We start from the raw sequence: 24,291 nt of genomic DNA on the forward strand, positions 1-24,291 counted from the left end.
GCGGAGCCTGCGGAGCCTGCCCGGAGACGGTTGCCAAGGGAGGCTGAGGGGGCGGGGCCTCCAGGGAAGGTTGTGAAAGAGAGGGGCAGGCGGAGCTTGCTCGGGCGGAGCTCGGCGCTGTAAGCTCCCGTGATCCGGCGGTAGGCGGAGGCGGGTCCGCAGTGCAGGGGCTGTCTGAGGGAGCGGAGCCCGCACCAGAAGCTAATGGAAAGCCAGGCTAAGCGCCTGGTCCCGCCTCCAGACCCAAGCGGCCGCATCAGATTGGGCAGCGCGGCGACGCTTCCGCCCGCCTCCCGGTGTCACGCGACGGTCTCCACCTCCCGCCCTTCCCTCTCTACCTCCCGGCCCTCCCGGCCAGTGATGAGATATTCGGACAGGTGGGGAAGTGGCCACGGCAATCGAAATCACGTCCACGAGCACGACCATGGCCGAGGTGAGGAGCCGACCGCACTGCTGCCGTCCCCCCCCCCCCAGATCCGGAAGCTTCCTCTGAAGTCCGGGGGCCGTGCCCCCAAGTGCAGGTGGGCTGGGCTGAAGGGAAGCGGGATGGTGTGCGTGGTGTCTAAGCGTCCCTTCGTGTCTCCCTTTCAGTGTCACACCCAGAATAAAGCCAAGCTCGTCTCTGAGACCCGACGGAGATTCGAAGCTGATTATGTGACAGGTGGGTACCGCGTTCTCGGTGTTGAGGCAGGTAGGCAATGAGCGTCCCAACTTTCCGAAGGTGTTGTGGGCGTCTCTGTGGGAGGCTTTAGGGACCCTTTCGACCCTCACAGGGATGAGGCCGTGCACGTTTCCAAGGTTTTCTTCTAACATCCCATGCACGGTGGCTCCAATGGGGCAGGTGATACGCCCATTGCTTCCTGAAGGGTTAATGTAAGTTGGAAATTGGTGAGTTTCTAGCATCTCAAGTTTATGGAACTTGGAGGACACTTGCAAGGCCCACGGCACGGGTGACACCGTACAGTGCACAGTTTCTGTGCTGACCTTTCACCAGCAACAATAGAGAAAAAAACGTGGAAACTGCCGTAATGCTATTCACGTGTACTTAATTGAGGATACAAATTCCTTGGATACTTGGCCTAATTCCACTTCATACTACCCAGTATGCTACCCACGGAGCAGACCCTCCAGTACGGGAACAAGTTCTCTGTCATCCCGCACTGTACCTAGCAAAGTACCTGTGAGTCCAGAATTGATTCATTGGTTGAATATTATGTGTTCATGTGGTTGAACAGATGTCCCAGATACTTGAAACTGATGGCTTAATCCTTGTACAGTCATTTTTAAAAACTTACAGGATAATGTGTTATAAACGTGGAATAAATATTTGAATCCTGACTCTGCCACTTAATAGCTTAGTTGTCTTTTCTAAGCCCCGGTTTCCATATCTGTGAAACGTGAATAATTACGTTAGGAGGATTAACTGAAAAAGCATATATCAAACTGTCTACCATGGGGTTAACCTATTGCAAGCTCTTAACAACTGTTTTGTCTGCATAATCACTTTGACTGCTGTGGAAGGGGTTAAGCTTCTGCATCTTGAGGGCTCAGCAGAGGTTCTCTGCAACTTTAGACTGCTCTAGATTAAATGTCAGTTGATGACCTAGAATAAATAAGGAAATGTGTTCCAAATAACCTGGTCAGTAAATCTTTTTTCATCCTCCCTGTCAATTTTCTTCACATCCCAAACTTTGCACTAGAGAGTTGCAAAAGCACTCGATTCACTTTTAGCCCAGAGATCTCATGTCTAATAATATAGCTGGTTCCAGTAAAGAGATAATTCTAAAATTGCTTTCTGTAGAGATGTAATTCTTACAGTCACATGGTTTATAGTATTTTAAGAAGTAATCCAGAACTTGACCTAATGTGCTCGTGGCTCCCCAATAGCCATGTACTCACCCAAAGGAGGAAGCAGGGTATGTATGTGTGTGTGTGTGTGTGTGTGTGTGTGTGTGTGTGTATGTAGTCAGAAAAATGTAGCAATAGACAAGATCTCAAAAGTCATCTTGGTCCAACCTTCTCATTTTTAAAATGAAGAAAGATCTAGAGGGATTAAGTGATTTGCTCCAAATCCTTGGTGTTAGTGGCTAGGCCTGGGCTTGTGCTCAAGTTTTCTCAATTTCACTACAGTGAAAATCTTTGGCAACACCAGCATGTCAAATTGGATCGTGTCACTCCCCAACTTGAAACCCTTCAGTACCTTCCCACTGTGTCTAGAATGAAAATCTCGGTTCTTTATGGTGGCCTACACAGCAAGGCCCTGCATGCTGTAGCTGCTGCCCACCCCCCATCCTAATCCGTAACTACTCTCTTCGCTTAGTACAGATTTCACCACTGCCCACAGTCAGAAACATATCACATCTTGCAATCTACTACGCATGAACACATAACCGAAGCAAAAGTTCATTCAAGAATACTTATTCTGAAAACCTACGACTCCCTGGTGCAGTGACCCACAAAATTGGCATCACAACCTATGCAACCCACAGTTTGAAAAACACGACCAGCCACACTGCGTCTCTTATGTTCTTCAAACAGACTGAATCTGTGTTTATCTCGGGAGCTCTCCACTTCTCTTTGTTTGGAAGGCTCGTGCCCAGATAGTGTGTATGGCTGGGACCATTTTTTTTTTCTTTCCCATCTTGGTTTAAATATCTCTGACAGACCTTTCCTGATTATTAAACAGCTCTTACCATAACCTGTAATTATCATGTTCGTTTGTTTACTCGCTTACTGTTCATTTCGTCCGATGGAATGTGTTTGGGTCTAGGGCAACCTGTGGACGTGGAGGGCAGGGTCTGACTCACCTCAGTATACCTAACACAGTTTTCAATATATACTCAATATAGCAATGCTTAAATGTATACATGGGGAGATTAATCCAAGTCTGCATTATGAGTAGTCCGAACTGGCTCCCCACCCCCGCCAAAATCTGACAAAGAACAGCCCTCACAATACATTTCATAAAGACAAGCATTATTTCAAAGTAAAACACTTTATAGGCAGGGTTTTGTCCTTAAATATACACACTTGGGTATGTGTGAATACACGTGACGTGTGAGTGGGGCATCTTGCACAGCTGTTGTAAATACTAATTCAATTAATTTAAAGACTTGCACGGGAAAGGAAAAATAAAAATCTTTAAAGATTTTCTAAAGTTTGAGTTTCCTGAGATACTGCATCAGGTAAAGGAAAAGTAGGAAAGTGGTAAAAAGGGGTTTTTGATCTGCTTGTGTTTGCCCTTTCAGGTTTACTTTTTAGAAATTAACTCAAGTGCTTAGAGAACAGGCACTTTTCTTCTATCTCTTTCATTTCACCCTATTATCATTAGCAATGTTTTCATAAGAGACTTAAGGCTGACTTAAGCAAACAAATGTGATATTTTTCCTAAAGGAAAATATTATCTGCAAATATGTCACTTTAAGCACTGGCTGTACTCCAGAAACTCTTTTGGAGGTAGGTTCTTGGGAATACCAAGCACATTTTTGTTTCCATGGAAATTAAGTTACCAATTATGGATAGATTTGTGGCTGGCAAAAAGAATAAAAGTCCATAATTGTTTCATGCATTACAAATGGTCCTTTTTTCTGTCATTGTTTCTGTGAGAAATTCCACGCTAAGTCTCAAATAAGAAACGTTTCCCGTTCTGTCTTCCTCCTTCTTGTGGCCAAGGCAAGAGACTACTCCCTTGTGACAGTAATTTATTTGGTTCCTCAAATACTCATTATGTGCTTATTTCTGGGAAGCAGTGTGTTAATATTAGAAAAAGAACTGAAGACAGATAGAGCCCCTTCCTGAACTTACAATCCAGTAGAGGTGTTAAAAGAGGCTAACTATTAGAGTTCAGGCAAATTGTGTCAAGAGGAATAAGAGTGTTAAAATTTCTGTAGAAGTCAAAGACAAGGAAAAGATCACATCTGGTCGGGGTGATTGGGTTAGCACAAAGTGAGAAAAAAACTTCATAGAAAACGTGGTGTTTCTCATGAACTTTGGAAGATGGTAGAACTTGGCCCGGTGGAGAAAGTGATCCAAATGGATCAAATAGTCTGAGCTGTAGTGAGAAGGCGCAGGGCATGTTGGGGAAGCCATGGGAAGTCCGCTTTGATGAGCTTTAGTCGGGGGGGGGGGCGGGGGGGGGGTGAGCACATCCGCTAAAAACAGTGGGAATGTACCATGGAGAGCCTTGAACAAAAGTAAAGTGTGTGTACCCAAGTGAGTTTGGAGAACATTTGAAAGGTTGGTGGGTTTTCTTATTTTAGCTTTGTTTCTTGACTTCCCAAATGTGTGAGTTTATTTAAATGAATTTGGATCATACCAAAAAGTCATACCATAAGCTTACCATCCAGAGATGGCTCTGCTAACAGTAGATGCAGTTTTTTTCTGGTCTTTTTTTTCCATGCATTAAAAAAGTAGTTAAAAGGCTATTGTGTGTGTACTTTTAGGGCTTGCATTGTTTTATTGACACGATCAAATTTATTTCCCCATATGGATGAAGTAAACATTTAATACTTAGTCCCCTAAGTAAAAGATAATTTTCTTTTATCTTCAATACTCCCTATTTGGATATGTAGATTCTTTCCAGTTGTTAATACAGCTTTTTGTACGGTAGTTCAGGTGGCTTCCTTAAGATTCATGTCTAGAAGTAGAATCATTGGTTTCAAGAGTGTGACTGTTTTTAAGACACTTCATCTGCGTGCTAACTTTTCCTCCCCAGAAGTCACACCAAGATTTATTCCCACCACCACGTGTGAAAGTGTTAGTCTTCCCACAGCCTTCCCCATGTGTAGTGTCATCATTTCTTAACTGATGGTTATTTTAGTTTGCATCTGGTTACTAGTGAGAGTAACCTACTTTTCATATATTTACATCGATTTGTAGTTTCAATTTTTTTTTCATCACTATGGCTTTTAAAATTGGTTTGGACTTGTTTGTTTCACTTTCACTTTTTTCATTTTTTGAATGTATTCAAAATTATCCATTCCTTTGTGGTTTCTTTCATTGCTGTTAAATAATTTTCTTTCCGATAATTTTCTAGTCCTTTAATTTTTTGTTTTGTTTAGCTTATTGTTTTAAGTTTATTTTGAGAGACAGAGCGCATGCGTGCACACAAGTGGGGGAGAGGTAGAACGAGAGGGAGGGAGGGAGAATCCCAAGCAGGCTCTGCACTGTCAGCCCAGAGTCTGACACGGGGCTCTAACTCACAAACCATGAGATCATGACTTGAGCCGAAATCCAGAGTTGGATGCTTAGGCAACTGAGACACCCAGGCGCCCCTGTCTTGGCTTATTATTTTTTATAATTTGAAATCTCTTTTAAGTACAGATTGTATAAATCATGAATAGAGTAAACACCTATACACTTACCACTCAGCCAAAGAAACAGAACTTCCTGTGTACCCCCAGCCCTGCCACTCAGGGGCAGCTGCTTGTCCTGCATTTACTGTTATTCATTCTCTTGCTTTTCATTAGCTTTACCACCTGTGACGTATTCCACATCAGTCCTTTATTAAGTTTACCTGTTTTTAAACTCTAGAAGATGAATGTATTTCTCCATGACTCGCTTCTCTAACTCACGAGTCATCCGTATTATCAAACGTAAGTGTGCTTGAGTCCTTTTTATACCCGTGTAATAATGCATGGAATGAAAATACCAGTTGATGGATTTGGGGTTGTATCTAAGTTTTGCTACTATGTGCAGTGCTGCTCCAAACATTCTTTTTTTAAAAAAATGTTTTAATGTTTATTTTTGAGAGAGAGAGAGAGAGAGACACACACACACAGAGTGCAAGCAGGGGAGGGGCAGAGAGAGAGGGAGACACAGAATCCGAAGCAGGCCCCAGGCTCCAAGCTGTCAGCACAGAGCCTGACGCGGGGCTCCAACTCACGAACCTCGAGATCATGGCCTGAAGTCGGACGCTTAACCAACTGAGCCACGCAGGCAGCCCAAAGAGTCTTAAAGATCTCTGATGCCTAGACTTTCTCTAAGGCATCAGTTCTCAGAGTTGGCCCAGGAACTGTAGTTCCTGGAGACCATTTCAAGGAGCTTGAGAATTCAAAACTACTTTTACAATAACACCAAAACATCATTTTCCTTTCTCACTGTCCTTCTCTCACAAGCATACAGTGGCATTTTCCAGAGGTCACATGGCATGTGATGATGTCATTGCTCTGACAGCTGATAGAACATGTGCTTTTGTGTTGTCATGTGTAAAACTTTCAGTTCTAATACTTAATGGAGTAATTACGTGTATAATCCACATAAACTAAAAAGCTCTTTAGAGCCCTCAGTTATTTTCAAGAGTATTAAAGGGGTCCTGAGACCGTGAAGTTTGAGAACTTTCTGCTCTAGGGTTTGTGCCCAACAGCAAAATGTGTGGGTCATAGATGAGGCACCTGTTCAACTTTATTCGGTAATGCTGAACAGTTTCCCAAAGTGATTGCGCCGGTTTTCATTTAAACCAGCAGTTTGTGAATGCCCTTGTTTTTCCCCACTCTACAATTTGGTGTGTGTTTGTTGTTAATTGCTGCCCATCTGATTAGGGTGTAGGGATAGCTCATTGTGGTTTTAATTGCCTTGCTTTGAGTACCAGTGAGATTGAGCATTTCTTCCTATCTTTATGGGCCATTTGGTTTCTGCTTCTGTGAAAATCACTTCTTCAGGCTCTTCTTGGCCCTTTGTTCCTCCATGTAAATTATAGAATCAGCCTATCATGTTTCTGCAAAAAAACACAAACAAACCCACAACTGACATTGGCATTTTGAATGAAATTGTGTTAAATCAGAAGACCAGTTCTGGGAGACTTGACCTCATCATGATTGGGTCTTCCTATCTAAGAACGTGGTATATCTCTGCTAAACACTTCCTTGTGGAAAGATTTATAATTTTCTCCATAGAAGTGAAGTCACTTTTGTTAAATTTATTCCCAGATACTTTACATGTTATGTGTTTGTGGTTGTTTAAATGGTATTTCTTAAGAATTTTCTAAATGATTGTTTCTGGTTAGCAGAAAGTACATTTGACTTTTTTACATTGATATTGAATTCAAAAACCATGGGGCGCCTGGGTGGCTCGGTCGGTTAAGCGTCCGACTTCGGCTCAGGTCATGATCTCACGGTCCGTGAGTTCGAGCCCCGCGTCAGGCTCTGTGCTGACAGCTCAGAGCCTGGAGCCTGTTTCAGATTCTGTGTTTCCCTCTCTCTCTGCCCCTCCCCTGTTCATGCTCTGTCTCTCTCTGTCTCAAAAATAAATAAACGTTAAAAAAAATTAAAAAAAAAAACCTTACCAGCTCTCACTAATTTCAATAAGTTATCTCTAGATTAGTTTGGAATTTCTTGGGGTGGGCAGGTGAGAAAGAGAGGGAGAGAGAATCTTTGTATCTGCAATACCCCAGCTCCATTTCGAGCTAGCATATGGTGGGAGACCACAGATTAATTAGTCCTCATAACTAATGAGTTATGTATTAACCTCCAAGAGTGGAGGCCTTTAAAAGGTAGGCAGATAGACACTTGAAGTTTCTTAAATTTTGTTCCACATTTATAACATTCTCAAGGTTAACATTTTAACGTTGTCATGATCAGAATAAGAGGAAAAGATTTTAAGAGTTTGTCAATTTTTGTCCTTGTTTTCCATATCTAAAAATACCAAGCCCCTGTCGTGGAGAATATAAGGTTGTAACTTTGCAGGGAGACTTGAGCGGTAAATGGGTGATGGGGTAGGGAATTGATAGACCTGCTGATTTGTGAATCTTTATTCTCAGTAATAACTTTGATCAGTGCTTGGCAAATATTTTTTTTAACTCATCTCTTTAAGTTGTTGATACCTTCTCTTCTTCATATATGTTCATCCCAAATGTTTAGTGAGGTTATGCACCTTTAGAGACTATGACTAGTACACTGTCATTCCTAACATGTCACTTGTATTTAGTCAACTATTTGAAAAGCTTGCATGCAAAGAGGGGTCTGTTTACCAAATCTGTGTCCTCTGGGTGGTGGAGTGCATGAATGATTTTTCATCGCTGAAAATTTTAATCTCTCATTCGAGTTTGGTTTGATTAGATCTCAAGGAGATGGAGTAGAGCTCACAGAAATTATAATTTTTCCCCCTTGCAGTTGTTCATCCAGGAAAGGGAGGACAAAAATTTGCTGCATTTCAATCCAAACTGTTTTCAGCAGAATTTGTGTTGACCTTAGAGATTTGGCATGTATGTATAGAACGTGTTTGACATTAGTTACTTTATGTATATATAATTAGTTTTATATATATATATTTATATAATATATATACTATGTATGTATAACATGTATATATAATTAGTTACTTTATATATATATATATAATATATATATTTATTATATATATAGTAGTAGGGCCATGACTTGCAGAAGATTTTCTTTTCCCATTATACTGCTATATATTCACTGACATAGGACATTCATAGACAGTTTTTAAGTTATTGTACAGGCAATTACTCTATACCCAGATCATTGGAGGAAAAAAAAATCAGAACTGTGTAAGAGAAAATAAAAGACATGAGAAACCCCATATACATTTAATAGGACTTCCAGAAGGAAAAAGAGACCGTGCTGTTGGAAGTTAAAATAGTTGACAGTTTGGGGCGCCTGGGTGGCGCAGTCGGTTAAGCGTCCGACTTCAGCCAGGTCATGATCTCGTGGTCCGTGAGTTCGAGCCCCGCGTCGGGCTCTGGGCTGATGGCTCGGAGCCTGGAGCCTGTTTCCAATTCTGTGTCTCCCTCTCTCTCTGCCCCTCCCCCGTTCATGCTCTGTCTCTCTCTGTCCCAAAAAAAATAAATAAACGTTGAAAAAAAATAAAAATAAAAAATAAAAATAAAATAGTTGACAGTTTGCCAGAGTTTAAAAAAGACATTAAATCCTCTGGTGTGGGGCACCTGGGTGGCTTAGTCGGTTAAGCATCCGACTCTTGATTTCGGCTCAGGTCACGATCTCACGATTTGTGGGTTCAAGCCCCACACTGGGCTCCACGCTGACAGTGTGGAGCCTGCTTGGGACTCTCTCTCTTTCTCTCCATCTCTCTCTCTCTCTCTGTCTCTCTCTCTCTCTCTCTGTCTCTCTCAAAAAACTTAAAACAACAATAAATCCTCAGGTTAAAAAAGCATAATAAGATCTGAGCATCATGAAGGAAAAAGAAATTATTCCCTAGGCATATCATAGTGAAACTGTCAAAACACCACAAAGAAAAAAAAATCAGACAACCAGAAAGAAGTGACAGATTGTCTGCAAAGGAACAGAAATCAGACTGCTATTTGATTTCTCCTCAGCAGCAGTTAATGCCAGGTAACAGTGAAATAATTTCCTGAAAATGCTAAGGGAGGTAACTGCCCATTTAGAATATTTAGTCAAAGGTGAGGGTAAATTCTTTTAGGATATGCAAAGAATGACAGTCCATCTCTAATAAAAAATACTAGACTACTTCATGAATAAGAATATAGAACCCAGAAAGAGGCAGAAAGATCCAGAAACAACAAAAAGCAAAGAAATGGGTAAATAAATCAGTAAAGAAAAAAAAACTAAATGTTAATAGTAAAAAAATTTTTAACAGTATTAGCAGGTGTAGGGAGGTTGGAAGGACTTGAATTATTTAGAAGGAAGGTAGAGATAATTAACTGTAGATTTTGTCAATAAAATGTGAATATTTCAAATAAGGGTAACCACTGAGCTCCAGAAATAAATATTTAATTTCCAAGCTATGGAGGGATGAAAAGGTGAATCTCTCCAGCGGGAAGTGTGAAAGGAGAAAAACAGCATAGGAACTAGAAAAGAGAGTAAGACAGCAAAATAACCCCAACTTTATCACCTTACCATAAATGTAAACCAATTTATACTTATTAACAGAGCAGATTTTTACAATCTTAATTGCATTCTACTTACAAAACACTAAATTTATTAAATTTATTAAAATTAATGCAGAAAACTTGAAAATAAGGAGATGGAAAAAAGTGTCCAAAACAAATACTAACCAAAAGTGATACTGTGTTGGCTGCACTTTTGTTAGATGAAATATTTAGAATGAAAAACATCAGTACGTTTCAAAAGGGATTCTACTGTTGATAAATGGAACCCTGAAAAGGTATTGCATTTAGGAATTAACAACATAAAATAGTGTCTCACCATATAGCCTTCAAATACATAAAGCGAACGCTCCCAGAATTATGAGAGAAATTCAAGAAATCCACAAACATGTTGAATGGTTTTAACAAACCTTTCACAAATACACAGAACAAGCAGGCAAGAAGGCCTTAAGATGTTAGATTTTATGAAAAATGTTTTTTTTTGTTGTGTTAAGCAAACTCTACCCCCAACCTGGGGCTGAAACTCATGACCCAGAGATCAAGAGTCACATGCTCTACTGACTGAGCTAGCTGGGCTCCCCAAGACTTTAGACTTTCATTTAACACAACGAGCAAAGTTGATCATAGATACATACATGTATATGTGTGTGTATAAATGTATAGTCTCTCCTGCCCAATAGAGAATATATACACTTTAGAAAATATAGGGGCACCTGGGTGGCTCAGTCGGTAAGCACCCAACTTCGGCTCAGGTCATGATCTCGCAATTTGGGGGTTTGAGCTCCACATCAGGCTCTGTGCTGACAGCTCAGAGTCTAGAGCCTGCTTCAGATTCTGTGTCCCCCTCTCTCTGTCCCTTCCTCCCTTGTGCCCTCTTTCTCAAAAATAAATACAGAAACTTAAAGAAAATATATTTGTTCTCTTGCAGCTTTTGCAAACATTCACCACATATTAGGTCATAAAGGAAGTCTCAGAAATTCCAAAGCAGCTAGGTCACACGCACCGTGTTTTTATGCCATTAGGCAACTATGTTAGAAGCCACAAATCCCAGGTTTCAGCCCCCCAAAAAACACAAGAGAAAAAGAAAAAAAGTCAAACAGGTACTCAAAAATCATATGTTAGGAAACGAAAATAACATACCTTTAAATAACCCACGGGTTAACAACTTCCCAGTAATGTGTGTAATTCTTACCTCTGCTAAATAACCATTGGTTAAAGAAGATATCACAATGGAAATTATTAAATAGTTAAAGCTGAGCAGAATATCTGTGGTCTTACATTCATTCATTAGAAAACAAGGCCCCCATAAAAATCAGCAATAGATTCAATTCAAGGAGCTACAAAATGAACATGAGTAAATTTACAGAGAAAGTAGAAGGAAAGCAATAGGAGCAGATATTCATGGTATAGGAAAGAAGATAGTAGAATAAACTTCAGCTGGGTTTTTTTAATGTCTGTTTGTTTATTTTGAGAGAGAGAGGGAGAGAGAGAAAATCCCAAGCAGGCTCCATGCTGACAGTGCAGAGCCCCATGCGCGGCTGAAACCCACGAACCTGGAGATCATGACCTGAGCCAAAACCAAGAGTCAGACCCACTGAGCCACCTAGGTGCCCTAAGCTGTTTTTTGAAAGGACTGGTGAAACAGACAAACCTAGGATGACTGATTAATAGAAAGGGATGAATGCAAAGACTTACACTGGGAGCAAACAGCAGACAGAATTATAGATGTGGTGGAGAGTTTTTTAAAAATCCTGAGAGAATACAATCACCAGCCTTATCATAGTAAGTTATAAAACTTAGAGTAAGTGCAAAGCTTTCTGGAGAAAAGAAAAATGACCTCAAATTGTCTCAATTAGAAGTAAAAAACATAAATAGATCAGTGAGTATTCAAGAAGTTGAGTTGGGAGCCATAGATTTCTACCACTGTCCCCATCACAGAGATACACACGTACACATGAGGCCCAAGCAGTTTTGCTGGTCCCAGGAATGCAAAGATGATTCACGATCAGAAAATGCAGCAGAGGAATTTACCACATTAAAAAAATGCTTTCCAATAAAATTTTTGACTAGGTACAGTTCACCAATAAAAATCACATAAAAAGGTAAACATTGTGGAGCACCTGGGTGGCTCAGTCGGTTAAGCATCTGAGTCTTGATTTTGGCTCAGGTCATGATCTCAAGTTTTGTGAGTTTGAACCCTGCTTTGGTCTCCATGCTGACAGTGAGGAGCCTATTTGGGATTCTCTCTCTCTCTCTCTCTCTCTCTCTCTCTCTCTCTCTCTCTGCCCCTCCCATGTGCTCTTTCTCAAAATAAAAAAAAAGGTAAACATCAGACATCTTTCACCTCATGTGCCTCATCAGTCCCTTCCCTTTTCCCTTGATCTAACTGAATTTGTTTTCTCTTTTTTCCATACTTATTTGAGCAAATACAAATATGTATGCATTAACAAAATGAGGGAAAATGTTTATTTCAATAAAGATAGAAACCACACTGGCTATAATTCAACTTTATATAAAGCAGGCAAAACTTTTAGCAAAGGAAAACTTTCTGTAAGTGTATCTTCTAAAAACCTACAGCAAATGTTATGTTTAATTGTGAAACTTGAAAATACTTCCCATAAAGTCAAGGGCAAGACAGTGATCTTCACTATTATTTCTAAAATTCTAGAGTATATAAAATAACCTAGTTATCAGTATGGCAAGGAAAATAAGAGGTATGAAGTTTGCCTTTCTTGTTATTATTGGCTCAAGATAGCAACACAGAAACCTCTAAATCTAATAGAAGACATTTGCAACATTTTTTCTTTTTTTGAGAAAATTATAAAATATTACTAAACATCAAAAGAAGACCTGAATAAATAAACGAAGGTATATCTCATCTAAGATAGAAAGCTCCTCCCCTCTCTACAACCGACCAAAGTTTTTTCTATAGGCCTCCAGCTGAGGATGGTTTTTGTATTTTTAAAGGGTTGCTGGGGAAAAAAAAAAAAAGGCAGCAACAGCAGCCATCTGTGGCCTTGAAAGTCTAAGGTATTTGGATATTTACCATCTAGTCCTTTACCAAAAGCTTGCCCGCACCTGTAATAGACTGGTGGTTCTCGAAATGTTGGTCTCTGGACCAGCAGTGTCCGCATCCTGTATGAACTTGGTACAAATATGGAGTCTTGGTTCCCACCCATGAATTAGGCACTCTGGGAGTGGGGTCCAATAATTCCTTTTTAAACAAGCCCCCCTGGTGATCCTGACTGGTGCTGAAGTTTGAGAATTACTGGTGTAGGCCAGTGGCTTAATCCCTTTTTTAAGAGATCACCTGCTTCTCAGTCTCTCACCACATAGCTTCATAGGAAAGCAGAGATTTAGGGTAGGTTGCGGCCTACTAACAGAGGATGGCCTTAAGGGAATATTTTGTTATTTCAGCTTGATGGCTCCCATTGTTGACATTAACGCAGTCCAGCCAGTAGAAATGGTCCAGCTAATACAGATGCCATTCCAGGGCCCTACCAGGACTTTCAAGTTGGTTAGTTCTCCAAGTCCTGGAGAAATAAGAGGTTCTAAATTACTATAATGTTTCACAGCTATGTATTTGCTGCTTTTGAACATCATTATGCTGTCCAGTTCATCACTGTTCTCTAGTTTTCATTATCAGAATACTTTTGTATTTTTTCCAACCTTTATCTAAACTGCAGGCACATTTATAATCACTACAGTATACTTCTAAGATTTTCTCAACTGACTAATAGGTCAGTGAGAATTTAGTCTTCTATTCATGGGTATAATTCTACCTTACATTAATCACAATTCATTTATATATTATTTAAACTTTGGGGGATGTTCTTGATCTTCATAGGACGATGGGTAGACAGACCTCATCTCTATTTCACCGAGAAGAAAATCAGGCCTAGAGCGGCTGGCTCGGTCCCTCTACGTAGTTTTAGTACCATGGGTCTTCAGACTCCATCACTCTGCCCTGTATACTGAATCTGGCGAGATGTTTTTTTCATGTTTTTTAACTTTTAAAACACAGTTCTAGAGGTGCCCGGGTGGCTCCGTCAGTTAAGCGCCTGACTCTTTGATTTTGGTTCAGGTCATGATCTCGTGGTTCATGAGATTGAGCCCCTGTGTCGGGCTCTGCCCTGATAGTGTGGCGCCTGCTTGGGATTCTCTCTCTCCCTCTCTCTCTCTGCTTCTCCCTTGCTCGAGTGTGTGTACTTTCTCTCTCTCTCTCTCTCTCTCTCGCTCTCTCAAATAAATAAATAAATAGAACCCACCACCCAAGATTAATGTTGGTTTGCGATGAAAGTTTTCAGTGGTTCACAGAAAGATGAAAGGTATTATGGGAATACATATGTATACATACATGTATGTATATAAAACTAATCTCTTCTTCCTCTTTATGCTTTAATTATCAAGAGGTAAAAGTCTCTCAAAACAGTGTCCTGAGTAGGTGGGGGGCAGACATGTGCGTACACAAATATGTGTTTTGGGAGCCGTAGTTTCCTTTTGAGTGTACATCTTTAGTTTATTCCTGTAACGTCTCTTTTTGCCAGAGGACTAGTTTTCTGAAAACTACCTCACACTTGCAGGTTCAGTTGCCCGGGTGCAGTATTTGAAAGCAGCAAATTATGTTGTCATCAACACACTTATTACACGTGGCCTTGCAGTCCCAGGCCAGGTTTTCCTTCCCTTGAATGCCCAGGTTACTCTCTTTTTCTCTCTCATTCTCTCTCTCCTCCCTTCTTGCCTCAGTCCTCCTCTCTGTCCTCTTCTGGCTGGACTTTTTTTCCACGTCTCTCCCTCCCACCACCACCACGGGACCCCCTCCCCAATCTTTTCCTTCTGCATCTTTTCCTTGCTCTCTCTTTTCTGCGTCTGTCTAGGGGTAAATACTGAGCAAGCATTTCACAAGCAAATACATGTTCTGATGATAATAGTCATTTTAACATAGAGATTTCTAACTTCAGAGACCTGCATCCCTAAAAGCTATTCAAAAGCAGTCCGTTTTAAATTTCTTAGTAACAGGCACTGTCTCTTTTATGGTATCCCTAGTGGTAATAGCAACAGTGGTAGTAATAATGATAATAACAATAATGTTTTATACTTATTATGGCTAATATTTTTATTTTTTTTAATGTTTTATCTATTTTTGAGAGAGAGACAGAGAGAGAGGCAGAGTATGAGCAAGGGAGGGGCAGAGAAAGAGGGAGAGACAGAATCCGAAGCAGGCTCCAGGCTCTGAGCTGTCAGCACACAGTTCGACCCGGGGCTCGAACTCGTGAACTGGGAGATCATGACCTGAGCCGAAGTCAGACGCTTAACAGACTGAGCCACACAGGCGCCCCGCGGCTAGTATTTATTGAGTTTTTACCGCTTGCCACATTGTTCTAGGTAAGTGGTTCTAAGTTTAGTCTTTGGACCCTTGGGGATGCCTACGACTCTGCAGGAACCTGTGAGGTCACAACTGTTTTCATAACAATACTGAGAAGCCATGTGTCTTTATCACTTTGTTGACATTTGAGCTGATTACACAGAAGCAGTGATGGGCAAAAGTGCTGGCTCCTCAGTGCCCATCAAGACGAGGGGTCATTGGAGTCTTCATTGTGGGTGCTCGCAATTTAAAAAAAAAAGCAGGAGCCAATTTTGTTTTAGAAAGTCCCTGATGAAGCAGTCAACTTTATTAAGGCTTGGCCCCTCAGTACATGTCCTTTTCACGTTCTGTGTGACAAAATTGGGCCGCACACACTAACCACTCCTGCGCGTTCAAGTTGCCACCTGAATTAGTCACATTTTTCATGGCGAGTAAACTGTAGTTATTCAGACTTGGGTATTTGGCAGAAATATTCTTGGAAATGAAGAAGTCAGCCTGTCATTTCAGGGAAAACACTGTATTGGTTGAGTGGAGAGGGCTGTCCAGTGGCCGGACTGGATGGTGCTTCTTCAGGGCACACCTGCTCGCAGGGGCCTCTTGAGGCTAAACCATGTAAATTCTCATATCCGGCTCATGTTTATAAATCAGAACTAAAGAAAATTTGTACTTTGAATACTGACAAATCTTTGAGTAGCAGAGCTAAAAAGCATTTTCCAAAGTTTACCTACTACAGAACCGGTCATTGTATAGATTAGAAAAATAGAGTCCAGATATTGAAAACCACCTCCAAGGTGACACTGTACAAGTGCATGGTTTATGGTCTAATCTTGCATTTTATAGTGCTTTAAGCTCCTAAGTACTTTCTCGTATACATTTTCATCTGATCTTCACACAACCTTGTGATCGTCTAAAGCAGTTTAAAGATAAGGAAATTGAGACTCAATGAAGAGTCTTTGAATGCACTTTGTATTTTCCTGCCCTTTTGGCTGTTATCTCTGATGACTTGAAATAAGGCAGAGCAAATAGCGAGGAGAGAGAATCTATAAAACTTAGAGTCTAACCAGATGCAAAAAAAAAAAAAATGGAGATGAAGGAGCCAGGGAATTTTCTGAAGTTCTCACTTGGGCCCCTGGGAGGGTACCATTAGCTGAGATAATAAAAATAGAGAAGGAACAGATTCGCCCAACAAATGTTTCCTGGAGGCCTTTTCATTGGCACCAGTGTAGTCTGCTTTGGAGGACTCCTAAAATGGATAGATGGTGCTGCTACACACAGTCCCTGTGTGGGAAGATACAGCATGTATGCCAGTAACTCTGATCGGAACGAAAACATGCTAAATGCCTTTAAAAAAAAAAAGCCCAGTTTAAGTCCTGTAGCTGTTCCCAGGAGGGAAGGAATTACTTCTGGGCTCAGGGAAATTTTTGTGGAAGAGGAAGCATTTGAAAGAAGTCTTGCAGAATGGCAGAACCTGGATGTGCATAGGTGGTTGTGAGGAGACACGGGTCAGTTACAGAAAAATGGACCAAAATGTGGAAGATACCATAGCACATGTGCAGGTGGATGATGGGAAATTATTGGAAACAGTTACTCCGGTCAATTATGGGAAACGTTGATTGCTGCACACGTGGTCGGTTTTCCATTTTGTATTTCATTTTTTCAACAAGCATTGCCAAACAAATGTCTTCTTAAGCACAGTTTTTTTCTTTACATAAAAAACTTCATCTTTTCATTGACTAGGGTAAGGATTTCAAGTTCAGGTAACATAATTAAACAGCAAAATATTTGACTGTGGTCTTATTTTTTAATTCTACTGTGGCACATTTAAAGTAAACTTGCCATCCTTGGATAACTTTATTCTCCTCTCAATTACAAATGCCATCAATCCTTTAAACTGCATTTTCATCTGAACTGCACCCTTCAAGTAGCTATCTTCTGGAGCTTAGCGTTGTCTTGTACATCTTTCTTCTCCTTTGGCATTAGCGTTTGGTATTCCTCAGTGCAGAATTTATCTGACTTGGCCATTTATTATTGTTTTTCCTTAGATAAGTCAGATAAATATGATCCACGTGATGTTGAAAGGCTACAACAAGATGATAACTGGGTTGAAAGTTACTTACTTTGGAGGCATAATAATGTCGATGAAACACTGAAGATGCTTGATGAGAGTTTTCAGTGGAGGAAAGAAATGTCTGTCAACGGTAAGCTGTTCAATTTAACCTCGACAATATACTGTGCCCTGCATAAGTGTTAGTTTTACATTTATCAAATAGTGTATTTGCAGATATTTTTGGCAATCATCAAAAACACCAAAATAGAGTGTTTTATGACAACCCACTGACACTTTGACGGGGAGCATCTTATGAATGTCTTAAAAGCAGTATCATTCATAGGGAAATGAGATCACTGGAGAGCAAAATTACATTCAGATTCTTTGACCCCGAACAGAGTTAATCTGCGCTTATTTAGTTGGGTACCATTGAACAATAGCAAGACAGCATCTTCACTACTAGGCCTAGAGGTAAGGACATACTGTTTTCCTAGTTTGGGTTTTTTTGTTTTTTGTTTTTCATTATTGCCTTATTGTCTTTCTCTGTCCCTGAGTTCCTTGTGCTAATAGGTGCTCCCTGTTGCATTACTAAATGATTGGGGGAATCCCTAAAACAGGCTTATCCCCAAGGATGCCTATAGCAGCCTTTGCTTAACTTCTTGATTTCAAGACCCAATTCTAGATGGACATTTTTTCCCCAAAAAATGGGTTTTAAATCCTGGAAGGGGTTTTTAAATAGTCTTCCAAGTAGATGAAGCACCCTTCACAGGAAAATTACCCATGATTTCTGTCCTAAAAATTTAACACAAAGAATATGGCATAACCACTGTGGTTTTTTAAAAAAATTTTTTAATGTTTGTTTATTTTTGAGACAGAGACAGAGCATGAACGGGGCAGGGTCAGAGAGAGAGGGAGACACAGAATCCGAAGCAGGCTTCAGGCTCTGAGCTGTCAGCACAGAGGCCGGCGCGGGGCTCGAACTCACGGACCGTGAGATCATGACCTGAGCTGAAGTCGGACGCTTAACCGACTGAGCCACCCAGGTGCCCCCATAACTACTGGTTTTGATGAGGTACTGAGAAGGATTTCCTGACCTTGAGAGTAACAAACTCTGGAGTGAGTGAGTCTGGAAAGTTAAGAAAAAAAGTCAACAAATAAATCCAGAGCAGATACGCTCCCCAGTCTTCATACTTGTAGAAAGAATCCAGGAGGCAGAGGGTGGTATTTAAGAGATAGTTTGATTGGAAATGTAAAAACTGTAGGTCATTTCAATGAACAGTGATGCATTTAAAATTCAGGCAAAGAAATAGAAATTATTTAAGTTCAGAATAAACTTTAAAACTCAACATTAGTTTTTTCTTATATAGAACTGCTAGTTTCCAGTGGCAAATAGCAGAGATACGGTAAATGGTACAGAAAAAAGGTAATGAATCTTGGAAAGTTCTCAGGGTGAATGAAACAAAAGCCTTGGCATTTGCTGCCTTGCTGTGTTGGTTCTTACCCTCATTACAGACTGGGCAGACCTTGTTTTGTTTGTCCTGCTAAAGGATCTAGCTTTTTTTTTTTTTTTGAAGTATTTTCCACTCACCCTAAGATTATAAAATGTGTTAGACTCTACTTGATATCAAACTTTACAGAAAAATAATTTACTAGAGAAGCCATAGTGATTTTTTAAATCAATTCTGAGACTATAATGTGGATATTTACTAGCATGTTATCTTGAAATTGTCCCAATAGTGATAGTATTTGTTGACAGTTATTATATGAAACAACCAAAACATGGAAATGTGTCCATATAATAATGGCTGATGTGTCAAGGGAAATGGATTTTTCCCCATTTCTCTCATCCATGTCTTTAGTTGGTTTGTTTAGTTAGTAAGGAACAAAATTTTTTATTGCCAGAGATTCTTTCCAGATGTCTGAATAAGCTTGTCTTTTTTTTTTTTGTATCAGACCTACTATATAACATTAACCTTTACGTTATAAGTTTTTTTTTAAGTTTATTTATTTTGAGAGAGAATGAGCAGGGGAGGGTCAGAGAGAGAGGGACAGAGGATCTGAAGTGGGCTCTGAGCTGACAGCACAGAGCCCCATGTGGAGCTCCAACCCACGAACCATGAGATCATGACCTGAGCTGAAGTCAGACGCTTAACCGACTGAGCCACCCAGGCGCCCCTACATTGTAAGTTTTCTTTTTAAAACGCTCCTAAGTTAAAGTTACTCATCAGGTTTATCCTTTTTTAGACCTCACTGAATCTTCCATTCCCAGATGGTTATTGGAAATAGGTGGTATTTATCTGCACGGTTATGACAAAGAAGGCAACAAGTTGTGTAAGTATATTGAATTGACGTACTGGCTTGTCAAGATTTTGAGATGCATTTATGTCAGCTGAATTAATAACAGGCAGAACCTTCTCCGTATGTACCACACATCAAGTTCCTTACAATTGGGGATCATTAGGGCCATGTTGACACAGCGTCAGACACTTCATTGTGTGGTCTGTTGGCATTATGATAAAGCGGTAAAGGCAAATTTCAAGTCGCTAAGGGTTGCTGAATGGACTTTTCAAGGCCCCGCCCCCACCTTCTCCCCTTAGCTTCTTGTGAAATCTGCTATAGCAGGAGGAGCGGTAAGGACCACCCCTACTGTCCCGGTGACCCCCCTGTTACCCTTCTCCCTCCCCCCCCCCCCCCCCCCCCCCCCCCCGCCCCGACCCTAAATCCAGCTTGGTTGGTGCCAAGGCTGGGACTTGGCAAGAACATCAGAGCCGCACCCTGAGCACTTGGCTTGCTTGCCCTCTATGCGGCATGCAGTCTGGTCCAGTTTTAACAGTATTCTAGCATTTCCCTCCTTTCGCTGGCAGTCCTTCCTTCCCTGTCTTCATTCCTCATTCCTGTCATTCCGCTGTCCTTTCCACATGCGTCCCGTACTTCATTCCTTGCTTGGCGTCTTTTACTTTACAGCAATACAGTCCCCTTGGGTGATCTCAAGTACCTTGCCTCTCCATGAGGAGTGGTGACCCCACACCGTCCCCGGGCCCCAGCTACCTTAGCATTTCGTTGGGAGCCCTTTTAGCCCAGCCCTTGTCTCCTTAGCGCTTCTTCCCAGCACTCGCCACAGCCTGTCCCAGCCACAGTGCTCTGAGTGGTTTGCGGCTCCCAGCCCTGACTGGACTCCGGCCTCTGTCTAAGCTGCTGCTCCGCATGGAAGGTCTTTTCTAGTGCTCCAGAGAACCACTGGCTTGCTCTTTGGTTAAGCAAGGTGAAGAGTACTTTTAGGTTATTACCAAATATTGTTTGTTGTATTTTCTCTTCCCCTTTACTTACTAGGGAAGTTTGTTTATTTCCTACGAGGGGAGAATAGTTTACATCTCTGCTTCTCCCTAAGGTTCCCAAGTGCACGCTATTTCCCGTTGAAAAGAAGGAAGCGATGTTTTTAACGTGAGAAAGAAAATTTATTGTAAATGAAGAAAAATGTCAAGGGATAGGAATGATATATGCATAAAATAATATAATGACAAATATTTTTCTTATTTTTATCCCGTGTTCTGTTAAAAGTCTGGATCAGGGTGAAGTATCACATAAAAGACCATAAAACCACACTGGACAAAAAGAAGCTTATCGCATTCTGGTTGGAACGTTATGCTAAAAGAGAAAATGGGAAACCTGTAACAGTGATGTTTGACCTGTCAGAAACTGGAATAAATAGCATAGTAAGCATTTCTTTAATTCCAAAGCCTTATTTATCATTATGTTCTCCCTGCCACTCCTCCCGACCAGACATCGCTGCAAGTTTGAGCTAACCAAGTTATGTTTGGGATTTATTTTTTGCCTTCCGTATCGTGAGTGAAGTCAGACATGAAATAGGATTTGTGGAGAAATAAATTTGCTTCAGTGTTTGGCACTGAAACTGTGTACTTCCTAGGAATGCTCCTCGTCTCATACACACAATGTCAAGGTAGGACGTCGAGGCTGGCAGGGTCATGAGCAGAAGTGGTAACAGTGAACTCTTCTGTCAGAATTAATATCCTGCGGCACGTAACCCTGTGCCTGGCACAGAGTAATACACTCAAATAGGGAGTGAAGTAAGGTATGCTCTCTTTAATACCATCAGATTCATACGATGCTTGGCAGTTGTGAGGTGCTCACCTGACTTTTGCACATACAGCAATTGGTCACCTCGTTGGGGTTTTTGTTTGATTTGGTTAGCTTTGGAGACCCGTTTTCTTCAGGGGATTTTGCCAAGCTTAAAAAATAAGTAAAACCCACCAGTCTTTAATTGGGGTCCTTGCGTGACCTCAGCGGTAACTACGAACCCTTCAGCGGTGATGGGGCTACTTTGGCACATTTATCATAGCTGTTGTTGTCTCTTACGTTCAAACCTTAGCTCCTTCTGGTAGCGGTGAAGGAGCATCCACACAGCTCCCTGGGGCGACATTGAAACCTTTTCGAAAATCCACTTGGCAAAGTATGTTAAGAACCTTAAAGTATACATATTTGTACTCATTGCCTGGTGGTTAACTTCTGGAAATCTTTTTTTTTTTTAATTTTTTTTCAAAGTTTATTTTTGAGAGAGAGAGAGAGACAGAGTGTGAGCTGGGGAGGGGCAGAGAGAGAGGGAGACAGAATCCAAAGCAGGCTCCATGCTGTCAGCGAAGATCCTGATGCAGGGCTTGAACTCATGAACCATGAGATCATGATCTGAGCTGTCAGCACAGAGCCCAACACAGGGCCCAGTCTCACAAATCGTGAGATTATGACCTGAGCTGAAGTCAAGAGACAGACGCTTAACCAACTGAGGCGCCCAGGTGTCCCTTAATTTAGGTATTTTTATATATGACTTCCTCATGATTCACAAAGGATTTAAGTTGGCTTATAAACATGTATGCAGAATTATAAGGCAAAAAAAGCTAAAAGTTATTTGTTAGAGTTGGGCCACTAATCGGGCTTCAGTCTTTCAGTGGCCTGCCTGAAAGAAATGGAATCATTTAAAATTATTCAGTGGCCACACTTTAAAACCAGTGTCTTAGGAGAAGTGTATTCATTCCTGATACTTGAACTAGAAAGAAAAGTATTTCTTGGATCCCCAAAGGGAGGACATTTTACAAGATAATAAACAGTCCTTGAAGACATCCTCACAGAATGCAGAGCACCAGGTTTCATGGAGCTTTTTAATGTAGCACCCACTAATATACTTCACCAGTGGCATCCCATCGAATCCACTTGAATTAGCAGTAACTTGGGATTTTATACGCAAGGCTATCCATTTAAAAGATGAAAGCGAGAATCTTAGATAAAGACTTTTGGCAGAGTCTCTGGGGGCCACAGATCATATACAGGTAACCAAATTTTTATATAACTCGTTATTTCGAGATATTTCTTTGACTCTTAAATACAAATTATTTACCTCGGTGCACAATGGATATAACGATTAGTTATAAAGTTACCATTATATACTAGGGTTTATTCCATAATGAATACTGAAGATAGTTAAAGGTGCTTACTTTTCAGTTTGCTGAAGTTAAAGATACTCTAACTCACATGCTAGGAATGACTTTATAGACTCATCTATGGGACAGCTCACCTTTCAGTAACTGATGGATTTAAATTTGCACAGTTATCTTTCATTCTACAGCCCTTCTAACTTGGCCAGTCAGGATTAGTAAATCAGCTTGCGGCCAGGGAATGACACGGAATGAAATGATCCATGTGAATAGTAACCCTCATAACCAAATTTCATGTTGGCTGTGTTTGGTGCAGGAGAAGCAACAGACAGTTATGTTCATAAAGTTTTCCAAGGATTGGAGTCCATGAACAACACTCGAATGTAAACTAAAAAATTCTGCCTCTGGGTCTCTAAATAAGAGGAAAGAAGTTAGCAGTGAAGTACATACAGCACACCAGTATGATCAGATTAGCTGTTGTGTAAGAGATTGATAAAACGTATTTTACTAAAGCTATTACAAGGTGTAGAAATTAGGTGTAAAAAGCAAATACACCAGAATCGATAGGTTATATGTGTTATCATTGCAAGTAGTAAAGTTGTAAACGGTATGCTCGTTTCAGTAATTCTTTAACTGTTCAACAGATTTTTAGAATTTCTCTGTAGGGATTGCTTTCGATCTGCTTTATAATGCCATGTTACCTTAGCCTGCATATCTCACTAGTTGGAAATAACATGAATGATGTTTAAGTGTCTGAATTCTTTCACTCGATATTAGGACTGATTATTGTAAGTAGCTTAATGACTTAAAACCTTAACCTCTGGGAATATATTTATATATGAGCTTATTTTTTACACAATTTAATAATTGTCTCATTTGTATTTAATAGTTTATCACCTTTGGAAGTGTGCAATTTAAAGCTCCCTAATGTGGATAGTCTTAAAGCTTTAAATGTATAATCTGTGTTTTAGGACATGGACTTTGTGCGCTTTATCATCAACTGCTTTAAGGTTTATTACCCTAAATACCTCTGTAAGTAACTTACTCCTTTATAAAAATATAATGTATAGAAACTATAGACAGTGACTGAGATTGCTTTATGTTACTATAGACTTTAATACCTGAAGTTTTATATTCTGATGAAGAACTTAAGTGTGTGCATAGAAGTTTAAGTGCGTATCCTAGTAGATATAAAGGAAATTTTTCATAATCATTGTCCTTTACAGTTTTAAGAATTTAAATTCGAAACTGTATATACGGCATCCTGTAACACACACATACATGGGGACATAAAACATACCTTTATTTCCAAGATTTCCCATTTTTATTCATCTTTCAACGAAAAACTCATTTAAAATGATATTTATTATATGGAACTTCTTACGTGCAAGAAACAGATAAACAATACTGATAAATAAAGTATATGTGTGATAAGCAGTACTCATGCATAAAGTACACTGTATTACTAATTGCTGTTTAAAAACTATCATTAAGAAAACAGTAGACTAGATTTTAATTTAGAATTTGTTTTTGTGATTCTTGCATTAATTACCTGAATGAAGAACACGTAAATCTTAGGTACCCATTTTGATTCATTGATTTCTTGGAT

The 24,291-nt window shown here is 40.3% G+C and overlaps 1 protein-coding gene across 2 annotated transcripts in view; it reads left to right on the forward strand.

The window, feature by feature from the left end:
- The first annotated feature begins 317 nt into the window (after nt 1–317).
- MOSPD2 (motile sperm domain containing 2) overlaps nt 318–24,291 on the forward strand; it is a 54,192-nt gene continuing 30,218 nt past the window's right edge. The window contains exons 1-6 of one of the 2 annotated variants that reach the window (XM_030305147.1): nt 318–433; nt 592–661; nt 17,234–17,389; nt 19,483–19,569; nt 20,797–20,951; nt 23,654–23,714. In XM_030305147.1, coding sequence (XP_030161007.1) covers nt 425–433; nt 592–661; nt 17,234–17,389; nt 19,483–19,569; nt 20,797–20,951; nt 23,654–23,714 — 538 coding nt within the window. In that variant the 5' untranslated portion in view covers nt 318–424. The remainder of the gene's footprint in view (nt 434–591; nt 662–17,233; nt 17,390–19,482; nt 19,570–20,796; nt 20,952–23,653; nt 23,715–24,291) is intronic. The other variant, XM_030305148.1, reaches the window with a different exon arrangement.

The sequence above is a fragment of the Lynx canadensis genome, chromosome X, assembly GCF_007474595.2.
Source record: "Lynx canadensis isolate LIC74 chromosome X, mLynCan4.pri.v2, whole genome shotgun sequence".
NCBI lineage: Eukaryota > Metazoa > Chordata > Mammalia > Carnivora > Felidae > Lynx > Lynx canadensis.